Raw genomic sequence first — 13,694 nt, 5'->3', positions numbered from 1 at the left:
TAATTGCTCATTTTAGGTCTTTCATTTGCTGATGAAACACGTTACTAGTGCTGCATGTGTGTAAATTAACTATATACAACTGCAACAGTTTTTTATTTATTAAATAAATGAACCAGACAGGATTGCATATTCAATGAGACAGTTTTATTCTATTGCTCAGAGTCAAGTCTTCAACATTCAGAAAAACAACTGAGGGGAGAAACAATGAGCACCATTACTGACAGTTCTACACACATGGAGCGAATATGTGACACAGGATTGTCTATAAATACATTTGTGCCTTTAATACACAAAGTTGTGACTAAAACAAGGTGCAAAGGTTCCAACAGACATGACGGAAGTTTAAATAGTCAATCTAGCCTCACTGATGACGCTCTGACGGCTCCATGATTGCTAAGAATATCTACGTAAGAAATTAAAATGTGAAACAAAAGCTAAAACTTTCTTCCCCTCATTCCTGTAACAAATGTTCATACTTGTCTTATCTTTGGATATATCAATAAAGATAGAAGTTGACAAACTATAAATTCTTCAGTTTTTGTTCGTAATAGTTCCAGCACTTTAACTCTAAGTGTGGATGATGACACGTTTCACATGTAATAAAAAGCACAGTGGTCCCATGACCCCAGTGAATAAAATACACTTCAAAAAAAGCTTTGTTTAAATAGAAACTAAAGTCCTAAAGCAGCGCAGCAGAGGTTAAATAGTGCAGTTTGACCCTCGGCAGGAAAAGTAAAGCCCAACACAACAAACATCGACTATAGCAGAACGCAGGCTGATGTTCTATCTTCACACCATGCTGACCAACAACGACCTGTAGTGTGAGCGATCGTGTGTCAGCGTTCAGTCAAACATGAGGCGTAAACAAACTTCTGCTATGTCTGCAACAATCAGGCAGTTACTACAATCTCTTTAATTCCATTGATATATTTTCATTTACTTGACCATTCATTTCAAACATAAAGCTAGATTAGAATACACTGAACAAAATGGCAAAACTCTCTCTTAACAACCTTTAATCCCTTTAATACTGAGTTGTTAGGCTTTAAAAATGTAATAACATGACCATTATTAGATCAAATCAACTCATTTTTAAACACCTGATCTCACCTCAGAGTTTGTTTTATTAAAAGTAGGGGTGTCCCGATACAACTTTTCCACTTCCGATACGATACCGATATTGCAGCCTTGCGTATGGGCTGATACCAATATCAATCCGAAACGATATCTGCACGAATCATACATACTTTTATTACTTATTTTGTAGTGTGGAATGTTAGAAAAGGCTTGATCAAGTGATGTTTCTCAAACAGAGAACAATAGTCAGCAACAGTAGGTATGAGAAAAACATAATATCTACAGTATTCTACAATTGAATAAATATAATATATATCGGAGATTTCAGATGCAGTCCGATGAAATCCGATATTCGTTTTCTGGCTGATATCGGACCAATATCAATATCGGATTGGGACACCTCTAATCAGAAGGCACATCCAAGCAAACCTCTGAATATCCACAAGCCCTAAAGAAAAGCAGAATCCAAACTATTGAATAGTGCCAGGTTTTTCAACCTTGGGGGTCGCCTGAAATTTCTATTAATTAAAAAAAAATTATAATACAAATTTTAAACTTACTGTTCTTTTTCAAAAATAGAGTTCAAATAAAATGCAGTAAAAAAAAAAAATCTGAGCTAACAACTTGTCTCTAATCCTGGTTGATCTGCATTCGTGATAGAGTATAACAAACTAATGAATTAAAAACTAATTCTAGAAAGAAAAAAAAGTATTTGGGTCGAAATAAATTATTTAAATCAAAATAGGTCCAAAAAAGGTTGGACACCACTGGAATAGTGTGACTTTAAAACATATCCACTGGTGGATATTCACACACATTTCACAAATGAAAAGAAGCTGTTGGTTATAACCAATTTAAAAAGATACTAATTTTCAATTTATGTTATACTGTTCCAATGATATTAATAAATGAAGTTAGAGTGTGTGTTTTGATATGCATCCCAATCATGGCCATATAAGCTGGAATTTAGGGTGAATCAATGTTAAAAATTTCCCTTCAGGACCCACAGTTTACATTTTTGTTCAGTGTATAAATGAAAATATTACACCACCAGTACACAAATATATCACTATATACAAACACTGATTCATGTTATTTAACAAACTTCGGCGGCAGCAGATCTCACTGCAGCCCAGCTGTTTTCAGTGCAGATGTGGGGGTCATCTGCTGGGTTGATCAATCGAGGTGCTACAATATAATATAAACCCATTTGCATGTGCTTTACGATAATATAGATAATATATTGTGTATATATAAATATATGAGAAAATAAACCTTGTTTTTTTACAAAGTCCAGGCAAACAACAGCACGTTATATTAAATGTTTGCAGAGAACAATGCTGTGTGTAAGTCCTTAATAAAAACAACACAAACTATCCACTTCAAGCCAAGCCACGACAAACATTGCGCACACAATGTTGCACCTTGCTAACCCACAAGCACATGTACTACTTAATTAGAACAGGGCAAAAGCAGATCAGGCAGCACTTAGCACTTTGTTAAAACTCTGTTCATAAAGAACGGTAAGACTATTTCTTCTGTCTGCAGTTAAAAACCTGAAGTTATGCAAACATTCTAATCAGAGCCACAATCTGGGACGCAGCAACACATCCTGCATCAGGGAAATCAACTACAATACGCAACACAAAAAAACTAAAACACCACCACTCCACACAACAAAACCATTCCATTCAAAACACGTCCCACAACAACAATACTCAATAGTGTCGATTAATTTATGTGCTTTAAAAAGGTTTTGCACTAGTAACTGGTTTAGCAACAAAAAGGACTGGGTTCAGTACATCAGTGGGACACACTGTACTCAACAATAACAGGAAACAGAACAGTAATGAGAATTGGAGTGTTTACAGCTATTGGCCAAGAGATTTATGAGTAAAAATTAAGTCGAACTTTATCAGTTTTTTTTTTTATCTCTGATTATGTAACAGTTGTAAAAGGCAGGAAATATATCCCTACATTCAGGAGCATTTACAAGCACAAGCCTTAGTATTAAACTGGACACACAAACAATCCATTGAAAGTAAACTGCGTCATGATTTCAGTTTTTTTTTTAAGGGGGGGGGGTCCAGTTTTTCAGTCATTTGTTTTTAACATCTCTCCAATTCATATCTTCAGCAGCTGTGTTGTTTGTTGATTTATATTTTTTTAAAAATAAAAAGAAAAAACATGCATAATTATTCTCTCTGTTTTCTCCTAAGTGTGCCCACAAACCATGGATGTGTGTGTGTTGTGTTTTGCCTCCTACAGGCCCTTGTTGAAATAGACGGTAGTGGTGTCGGGGCTGCTCTGCCGTATTCTCTCCTGAAGATCAGCCTCCAGACCACTCAAGCTCATGGAGCTGCAGAAAGATGGTCATCCAATGAATGATTATTACCACACTGTATTAGAGCTGATTATTACTGATGTGTGACGTGTCGAAGTGGCTCATTGTACCTTTTCTGAGGGAAGAGGGCGCAGCACAAAGGAGTAGCAAACACCAGACTGAAACAGAAACACATGTTTTAGATGTGTTCAATGTGAGAAAAAAAATAATGGATAATATTTAACAATGAAGGATAAATATTATTTTAAGTGAATTCTGCGTACCACAGACCAACGAGGCCAACCTGGACCGGAGCGTTTAGGATCGGGAACCGCTACAGGAATACAGAAAGATCATAGATTGGTATTTCTGACAGTATATTAGAGATGATATGTAACAACGTTTGTTATATAGATATATATATATTATAAAACCTGAAATGTAATAACTAGTCAATGATGCAACAAAAGTGCTGAGCCCAAAATGTAATTAAAAAAAACCCCAAAATGTTACATCTGTTCCATAATGTAACAAGATGCTGAGCCCAAAACATAAAAACTTGTGTAATAACTTTCATTATTACATTATGGAGTAGGCAAAACATTTTTATTCTAATCGTGTAATAATTTTAATGATTATTATTTATTTTTCAGTGAATCAATGATTCATGGATTAAACTGCTTATTGCTGTAATGTAGAATAGAAGTACAATGTAGTATAAACAGATGCTGTGCATAAATGTGTGTGTGTGTCTATCAGTGCTGTGGTCAACCAAGGAAATGGTTGGTCGACCAAGACTATAGCACATGTAGTGATTACATGTAGCGACCAAAAAAATAAAAATAAATAAGAAAAACAGAGAATAAATGAGCAGGTGCAGAGGAGGATGAGGAGAAAGAAAAAGAGAGATAAATATTTTTGTGGTGCTGATTTGCTTTTAAACACAGACCATTTATGATATGAACCTTATTCAAGCTTTGACCAGAACACAACAAAGCAAAAGTGAAACCTACAGGTCCGACAGACATTATCTATTTATATCCGTGTCCGAACTGAAACCGTTTGTTTTAGTGATAAGCCTGCTTTTATTGATAAACAATGTCAACATCTGATCAGCGCACAAGGAAACAAATGAACGTCAAACATAGTATCAAATATAAGGATAATCCATGTTCTTGTGCAGAAGGAGGACTGATTCAATAGTGGATGCTTGTGCTTCAAGCCTGTCTTAATTTGTTCCCTCTCTGTTCTGAGGACAGCGCACTGTGCAGTGACAGCTGAAGCACAACACTGTTTTTCTTTCTTTTTTTGCAGCCAGCACTCACTAACACAGCTGTTGCTGGACAGAGAATCATGTTTAGGCCAAAAATAATATATATTTGATATTTAATCCTTATCACCTATATGTGTGCATTGCATTTTTTTTAAACAGTATTGAAACTGATACTATTGCTGGTCGACCAATGAAAATCTTAGTTGACGACGGCGACATCCACCAAATGACCAAAGTCGGCAGCCCTAGTGTTTATACTGTATATATGTTATGTTTATATATTAGGGATCACCGATATGGGTTTTTTAGGGCCGATGTCAATACCATTTTTTTCCATCAGCCTGAGCCGATGACCGATACAGATTTTCTTGAGCCGATACTACTTTTGCTCCCTCAATTTACATCACAAAAATTACACTATGATAATGATAAATGGTACAAGTCTCATTTTAAAAAAAGGAACATTTAATGAATTTAACAAAGGTGAGGTAGAACGACACAAAGTAAAAAATATTTAACAAATAATCAAAACAGGGGATGTAGAACAAGAACAAGTAAAAAATAGAGTGAGACATCTCATGAAATATGAAAGACAACTGTTTGTCCTTGTCCTGAAAACAGCTTTGACAAAAGTTGGTCTGACTGAAGATACATTTTATTAACAGGATTATTAGTATAGATAATATAATTATAGTATTAAACACAAAAAGAAACCATGAATAATAGTCCGTTCCAACACAACCCCAGAACATAAAATAGCAGAGGAAAATAATGGGATGTCAGATACGCAATAAGCAACAAACTGATCAAGTTTCTGTTCTAAATTACATCAACATAAACCAGAATAAATATTCAAACAAGTAGTAAATTGCTTCTCAAAGTTAAAAAACTTGTCAGTGCAGCGCTGAGAGAAGCAGAGAGAGAGGGAAACAAACACACACACATATATATATATATATATATATAACATGTTCATGTTTTGGGCTCAGCATCTCGTTACATTATTGACCAGTTATTACATTTTGGGTTTTATTATATATATATTTTTACAACATTGTTATATATCTGGCTCTAACAAAACTGCCCACTGACAAACACGAAGCTTATGTGTGACAACTTAGTAACCAGAATGATTCTAACTGTCTAAAACAACAGAAGCCCACACCCAACACACCCATTCACGTCACACACACACAAAAATGTTGTCTGCTTACCTTCATGAACGCTCTTTTCTCCAGAGCGTTCATTATAACTGGAGGGAAAGCTGTGGATTTTAAACAAGCACACAGATAACAGGAGTGAGGCTTTAATAATAAAAAAGCAACAACAAAACTTAAGATTGTCCACTTCAGACACCGTCAGTAGGAGAATAATCTCAGAGGAAGTCAGGTGAATACTACACATGGATACACAAAAGGTTTATTGGTCTCAAAGTGCAAAGTGAGAGTGAAACAACAACGTTTCTATTACCCATAGCAGGTACGGCCATGCCAATCCTGGACACCACCACCTGTATGATGGCCTGTTTGGCAGCATTTGGAGACTCTCCCAACCGGTTACCGTTCTCATCAGTCACAGGGATACCGTATTTCAGCTCCCTAACAGGAACAACAACAACAATATTCATGGAACAAACACGTTGTTGCTTAGGATACATTGAATAAAAGACCATTGTGGAACTATTACCTTTGTCTCATAAAGGGAATGTTGATGCAGTTGGCAGCAGCCACTGCAGCAAAAGGGACAAAGCGGCTGATAATAGGAGGGAGACGCTGCAGATGAAGAAAAGAATTCATCAGAGACTGAACTTTGTGTGTGAGTGAAGCATGAGTTCTACATTTGCAAGAGACTTCAGACTCAAGGCAGTGACAACAGCTCCAGTTGTAGCACTGACATAAGCAGCACCCAGCTGGCTGTGGGAACACACACATTACACAATTACAAAGACAATTTTCATGTTTCATCACATTGAAGAACTGTCGCACAAAAGCTCAGTGTAAACTTCGCTGTGTATGATTATGTAAAAGTAGAAGATACTGAGTACATGCTAGACGCATTTACAGAGGGTTTTTTCTTCAAAAAGGTAATTGGATAAAAACCACGTATCAAAGCTTCAAGCAAATAATGCACTTCTGCAATATTTGATAATTGCTAAGATTAGATTCTTAAACTGATGAAAAATAATCAGCGAAAGCGTGTTTTTTTAGTGAATAAAAATTATGTTAGGCTGACTTTAGGGTGACATGAGGCTGAGCATGCTTAACAGTGGAGCCAAATACCGCTGCACAGGAGAGAAGAGCAGCTCCCACTGCCTCCTCACAGACACTAGTTTAGAGCTGGGACAGGAATGAACTACAGTGGAAGTGTAGGTGAAAAGTCCTCCCTACTTCACGGTGATGGGAGCGTCTCCACTGCGGTTGGTGTAGTTGACGACAGCGTTAAAGGACTGGTTGACCCACTGCCAGAACACCACTGCCGGTGTTGTCCTACAAAAATGTTGACAGAGATAAGATTGAAGGAGTGACACGGCACATTTTATTTTTAGATCACTAATAAACAAGAAAATAGCAGTTAAATACTGACTCAGCTTGACCACATAACAACAAAACGATAGTGTAATATTTTCCTTTGGTAATGGTGTATTATAACCCAGGGTATAAATGCATAATTGTACCCGAGGTAAAAAAATATATATATTGTGTAACTTTGCTGCCTCCAAGTGGAAACATGGAATAACTGCATTATAGCAGAGAGCTGTGGAGTCAGCATTTTTTCAAGTGCAAATATTATCTCAGGAAACATGAATTATTAAGATACACACATGGTTATTGACTTGCTAAAATAATGTTGGGCCCTATAAAATCCTTTTTATTTTTTTCCCATATTCCATGTTTTCAATACAATTTTTTTAAATTCTGTTTTTTTAAGAAATATTTTTTATCATTTTTTTCAGAAACTCTTAGTTTTCAACTTCTGTGAGGAAACAAAATAAATAATAAAAAAAAAACCATAATCAAACTAAAAGGTTTGTCAAGATAAAAATGTAACTTAAAAGCACGTGTAAGATACAATTAAAAGGTTGATATAAAGCTGTACTGACATAGATTATTCTGTCTGGATTCCATTTTTATTGGTCTATTCAGTGATTTTGTTAATAATTCTGTTAACATGGAACTTATAGGGCTCTAATAATGCATTGATACAAAATCACTCTACTTTCTAGGAGTTTAAAGGTCATTACCGTGTAAATAAAACAGTTACATCACGTTTGCATAACTCATCTATTTTTGATTATTGCATGCTTTGTTCATGATGAGTTAATCACATGATCACAGCACTGTGAGGGTGACATTTGAAAATCTTTTCCATCCATCATGCTGGGATTATTATTTCTATATTTTTGCATTGCTGTATCAAAGATGACTTACAGTATCACAGGCGCGTGACTTTATCCAACTAATTCTCATTTCAGTGTCGTGAAGTGTGTCGTAAATGTCTCTGCTGTACCTGTAAAAGGTGAGCATGCAGCCTGTGATGGTCATGTTCATCGGCACCTGCGCCGACATCCGGCCAATCACAAACATCTTCTCCCCGGTGTCTGGGTGGAAGGCGGAGTCATAGACGTACTTGGCCTTCCAAAGCTCGTCCTCTGACAGGCCAGGCTTCACAATCCCAGCTCTGAGTAAAAGAAACGAGTGTAGAAGTCTTACAACATAGAAACATAACATACATCTACACAGTCACACACCCATCAGTATTGCCTTATTTTCTTGTATTGACTTGAGACTAGGGCTGGGCTGTTGACCAAAAATTTATATCACGGTATTTTTCTAAATTCTAACAGTTTTTTTCATGCATAATCAGGTGTTCACAGCATTTTCTACTGGTTGAGAGAGGAATTACTGCAGTAGATTAACTGAGGATACTCTATTTTACTGTCATGATGAGTGAATATTGTGGAATAATTCTAAACTAGTTTGCAACAGCAGCCCGATGGCTCTTTGCCACGCTTGCTTAGCATTAGCTTGATTTCTAGCTTAAATTGCTGCATACTCAGTGGTGTGGTGGTTTCTTATGGTGAATAAGGTAGCGTTTTGTTTGGAGCTCCACCAGGACTTATTTCGGCATTATAGGAATTACAAATTGCGATCCTTTACTTTCTTTTTCTGTGTATTACTGCCGAACTGCTAAGCTAACTGTAGCAGAGGCAAGCGCAGGCAGGCACATGCTCACATGCAGCTTCAGAGCTTTCAATTGTGCCTTTATTACCCATTTACACTGCAACTAACACCAGAGCGCTACTATTTACCTTCCAATTTAGAAGTACAACGTTGAAAAGGGTTCGGTCTGAAACCCGGTGCAGCGTAGCATTCCGAAAGTTGTGTAATCAAATACACCGGTACGGTGGTATATTAAAAATTCATATCATAACGAAAATATATACTGGTATTCGGAATGAACCGGTATACCGCCCAGCCCTACTTGAGACTCATGTTTGATTTCCATCCGCTTATGTGTTTCAGTACCTGTAGTTCTCCACAATCCCACGGGCTTCTTCCAGAGTCTCGGAGGACAGCAGGACGTTTCTGGGGTCCGTGACCATAAAGAAATGCTGGGCACGGCCCATAAATGTGCCTTGATCCCATCTGGGCTCCTTGATGTTTATGTTGAGGGATAGTTCTCCAGACATCCTGGGAAAAGACAGATATCGGAAATAATTAGTATCTGACATATTCAGAATTGAGACTAAATTAAATAGCATATAGAGAATAGTTAAAAGGAGATTCTACAAGACATCCACATGGGTATCATTTAACTAAAACTACCAAGAAAAGATAAATACTGCTGACAACTACAGAGAAAATAACCTTTTTTTTCTGAACCCAAACCAAGTGACAAAATTGACCAGATATTCCCATATAAATAAGGCGGCCAAATACCAGCCATGCAGGTGAAATCAGACTGATTAAACATTTAATCCTCAACTCTGATCCTCATAAAATGTGCCCCTCCTCCAACACTACACTAATTCAGTTCAACCATCCTCTAAAAACACACACAAATAATCCAAACTCTAAAATGAGATCATACTGCATGCACAACTGTGTATTTTCCAAAATAAAAGTTAATGTTTAGATTAAATCAGTAGTCAGTTTGATTACCTCTTGGAAAAAAAAAAAAAAAAAAAAAAAGCATTGGTTTCCTATTTAAATATAGATCTATTGAAATCAGATCATATTTGTTGCATATGTATAGTTTTTTATTTGCAATTACTCATTTCAACCATCAAATAAATGCATTTTCTATAATGGTTTTTCTTTCTGAAGTGGTAAATTAAATATAGATCAGAAAGCTTAGTGGGTGAAATTGTGAGGATTTAAAAAAAAAAAAATTTTTTTTATATGGCTGGATGGATTATAACAGCATTTTACGTAGCTCACTTAACCTGTTATAATCTGCTAATGCATCTGTTGTACTAGTGCACCACAGAAACCCAGCCACAGTATATTATTATAATGTGCAAAAGAATGCACCATTACCAGTATCTACCTATAAAAGCAAGAAAGTTCTGTATGCTTGTGCATTTGTTGAGCAAATACCTCCCTGGCGCGGTCTCTGTTCGACCTGAAACAATGGCTTCCAAATACCCAGAGTGTGTGCATCTGTTATTTTGGAGTAATTTGGCCATTTCAAAATGTTTATTTTAATGTTTGTTTGACAGTTTGTTTGGAAGTTATGACATACAAAAAATACACAAAATGACAACAGAAATGCACAAAAATTACACCAAAAAAGATACAAAAATACACAAAATGGCTCCAGAATTACACTACAAAGGCAACAATAAACAATAATTATACAAAAAAATGCACAAAAAGAACAACAGAAAGATACAAAAATACACATAAAAACATACATTACAGAAAAAATATAAAAATTAAAAACAACAAACATTCATCATGCACATGTCCCATGGAATTAAACCAGGGAAATTTTTACTTTGCACCCACAAATAAACCCCTTTAAAACACTACAGAGTATGTACACCTCTTTGTACAAACACATTCATTTGGCAATATTTGACAACTCTACTTATGCCCCTCCCACTATATGAATACATACTTCTGACGGGCACTGTACTAGAGCTTAGAACATTTAAAAGATCCAAAGAAAAGCTCAAAATAAGATCACAAACACACAATCTGAGCACAAAAGTCTTCCACCCTATTGCTATTTCTTGTTTTGTTTTTGTTGTAAATACTGATAAATACATACATACACCTACATATTTGGACAGTGACACAAATTCTGGTTTAACAGCTCTGTACATCATTAATAATGGTTTTGACACCTTCACAATGCAGATTGAGGGATCTGCTTTAATCATTTGGATGCAAGGTGTGACCACTGTGTGTGAATGGTGTGAGAATTGGGATACATTTTTACGTTTTGGAAATACATCAGAATGGAAAGAAATATATCAAAATAAAATAACACTGAAGCTGGAGAACACAGGTTTGACAGGTATGACTTCATGTTGGGCAATTTAAACAAGCCACTGGTGTTATGGAGTCATTGGTTGCAATGCTATCTGGCGACTGACTCGAATTAATTGAAATTTTATTTAACATTAACATTTTTAACAACAATTTTATTTAACATTGAGATACGTTTAGTGCCCTGAACACATTTTCTACTAAAGCAGTGGAAACACAAGTTTATATTAAGTGAAATAAAATTAAATAAATAAAAATCACAATATTGAGCGGCCTGCTAGATAACTGTTTCTGACTGACTCAGTCGAAAATAATACAAAATGCAATTAATGTATGTACCTGTAAAACAACGACAGCAACACTGTCTCATTTAAATAGAAAACCACCGATGACACGCGCAAACATGAACCTAACCGGAAGTTACTCCCAATGAAACATGATTACAGGTTTATTCGAAACACTGGCTAACCCAAGTAGCCTATGATGCTATGTGGTGTCTCTACAATACAAAACCCAACGCAATGGAATAGAAAATAACTGCTACGCATTCATTGTCACCACTTCTCACACACACAAAGGTATATGAATGAACAAAGTCATTAATGTCATCAATACAACTTACTACCGTCAGTTCATTTTAGAGTTACAAGCTAACACCTATGCTAGCACTCCACTAAAAACTGCAAGGGCACAAATAATGTCAGAAAATGCTCAGTTATTCGGGCCGCAGCTTGAAGTGTATATATTATTGATATGTACCATTATTAAGACGTACCTGCTGTGTTTCCTTTGACTGATTCAAATGTGACCTCTCAATATCACTGTACCGCTAGGTGGACCGATGACTCGTTCAATGACTCCACAAAGTATCGGAAATTCTCATTCCTTCACCTTGAAACGCTATAATCTCTAAACCACATCATAATACACACACAAAAGCTTTTTTACGCCAAAAAATTGTGAATTAGTAAAGTCATAGTTATGAATGAGCATGGTCATCATTACGAGATTAAAAGTCATCATGATGATTTAGTGAAGTCATAATTATAAGATAAGATGTAAATATTATGAGATAGAAAGTCATAATTACGAGATACGAGCATTCTACCGACACACACTGTTACCATTCTCATTTACACTTTGAATAATAATTCATTCAAAACACATATTGTGGCTGTTTATTCAGTTCTTAGAATTCAACACTTGGTACATAGTGTTGAAAATAGTAGCAGTACATAAAAACGTCTTTATTACAAAAATGATCCCGTCACATTTGGAAATTTACATCGAAATTGTTCTCTTTCTAATCCCATGGATATGATTTTCATTTTGGGCAGGGCATCCTCCGGCAGTCATCATAGTATCCATTAGGTACAAATTCAGAGAGAACGTGCAAATTAAAATCTAAAAGAGGCAAATCTAATTTTTAAATTTTTTTTTTTTTTAAAAAGCACCAACTAAGTGAAAATGATGTAATGTAAGCGAGATGTTTTTTTTAGGAAAACAGAAATGCCGTGTTTTTTTTTTAAAGCGCATGACAGTCTGTCTGTTTGGAAACTAGACCTTTCTGAAGCGTCCTTGAACGCAGCACTCTGGGCGGTGTCGGTGTGAGTCAATGGAAAAACCGCGTTGTGCGTGGGAGGCAAACAGCACGTGATTGGTTCAAACACACACTAACCTTACTTAACAATAGCTTTAAATATGGCAAAAGGTGGTAAACAGAGGACACTAGCACACAGCTAATACAATTTGTTGGGGAAACTTGTTTATGAACACTTGGAGTCTGTTGTCTGTGTAATTTGTCTCTGACCTTAAAAGGGAGAACAGATTTTACATTTGTCTCGAACTGTCTCATTATAGCAATCCCATAACATTGTGGAATTAATCACCTAATGAAAGGTAGCACAGTTCTAGACTGTAGTGGGTTCGATACAAGAAAACGATATGGCTTAGTCAGCTTCGTGTTCTGGTGAATTTATTGTGCAGGTCCGCCCAAAAGTGCAAACAAAAAAAAATGACTTTGCCAAAACCAGATCCACGTGCACTTCTTTCTATAATAATTACAATATTTACAACCTGCTTCGTCCTTGCCAAGAATTGGTACCTTCCATGTACTCAGCTCCCCCTTCAAGCACTCACTGCCATCTGTCTTCTTCTTCTTCTTCTTCTTCTAATGGTTTCCGGCAGGCTGTACACTAAAAGAAGCGTAATGCTGCCCTCTTCTGTTCACTTAGAGTCACTCCATTTTAGATTCTCAAATAGAGGTTGGTAGATTAGAGATACCTCACGACTGCCTTATCTATTAAAATCGAACTGCCATCTGTCATGTTGAAGGCCCTTTATATAGCCTGAGGCCCCGCCCCAACACAATGAAAATAAAGAAAACCAACAGTCTCTCTACACACAGAAACGAAATCACAAGATAAGTATTTTTAGCAAACTACAAAAAGAACTAACCACAATAATCTATTTACTAATGACTCAAAAATTCCCCAAAAGAGAAAATAAAACAATTCTGCATTGA

The 13,694-nt window shown here is 36.2% G+C and overlaps 1 protein-coding gene across 1 annotated transcript; it reads right to left on the bottom strand.

The window, feature by feature from the left end:
• Positions 1-1,648: 1,648 nt before the first annotated feature.
• LOC114476376 (sideroflexin-1-like) lies at positions 1,649-13,351 on the bottom strand. The gene is made up of 11 exons (XM_028467803.1): positions 13,247-13,351; positions 9,200-9,364; positions 8,181-8,351; positions 7,061-7,159; positions 6,511-6,586; positions 6,360-6,445; positions 6,144-6,271; positions 5,888-5,937; positions 3,685-3,734; positions 3,532-3,579; positions 1,649-3,436 (listed from the first exon to the last, which is right to left on the bottom strand). The coding sequence occupies exons 1-11, from the start codon at positions 13,279-13,281 to the stop codon at positions 3,340-3,342; spliced, it is 1,005 nt and encodes a 334-aa protein (XP_028323604.1). The 5' UTR covers positions 13,282-13,351; the 3' UTR covers positions 1,649-3,339.
• Between the last annotated feature and the right edge of the window lie 343 nt (positions 13,352-13,694).

Source organism: Gouania willdenowi, chromosome 15 (assembly GCF_900634775.1).
Source record: "Gouania willdenowi chromosome 15, fGouWil2.1, whole genome shotgun sequence".
Classification (NCBI taxonomy): domain Eukaryota; kingdom Metazoa; phylum Chordata; class Actinopteri; order Blenniiformes; family Gobiesocidae; genus Gouania; species Gouania willdenowi.
The sequence above is the reverse complement of the archived record's forward strand: the minus strand, read 5'-3'. Positions and strand labels throughout refer to the sequence as shown.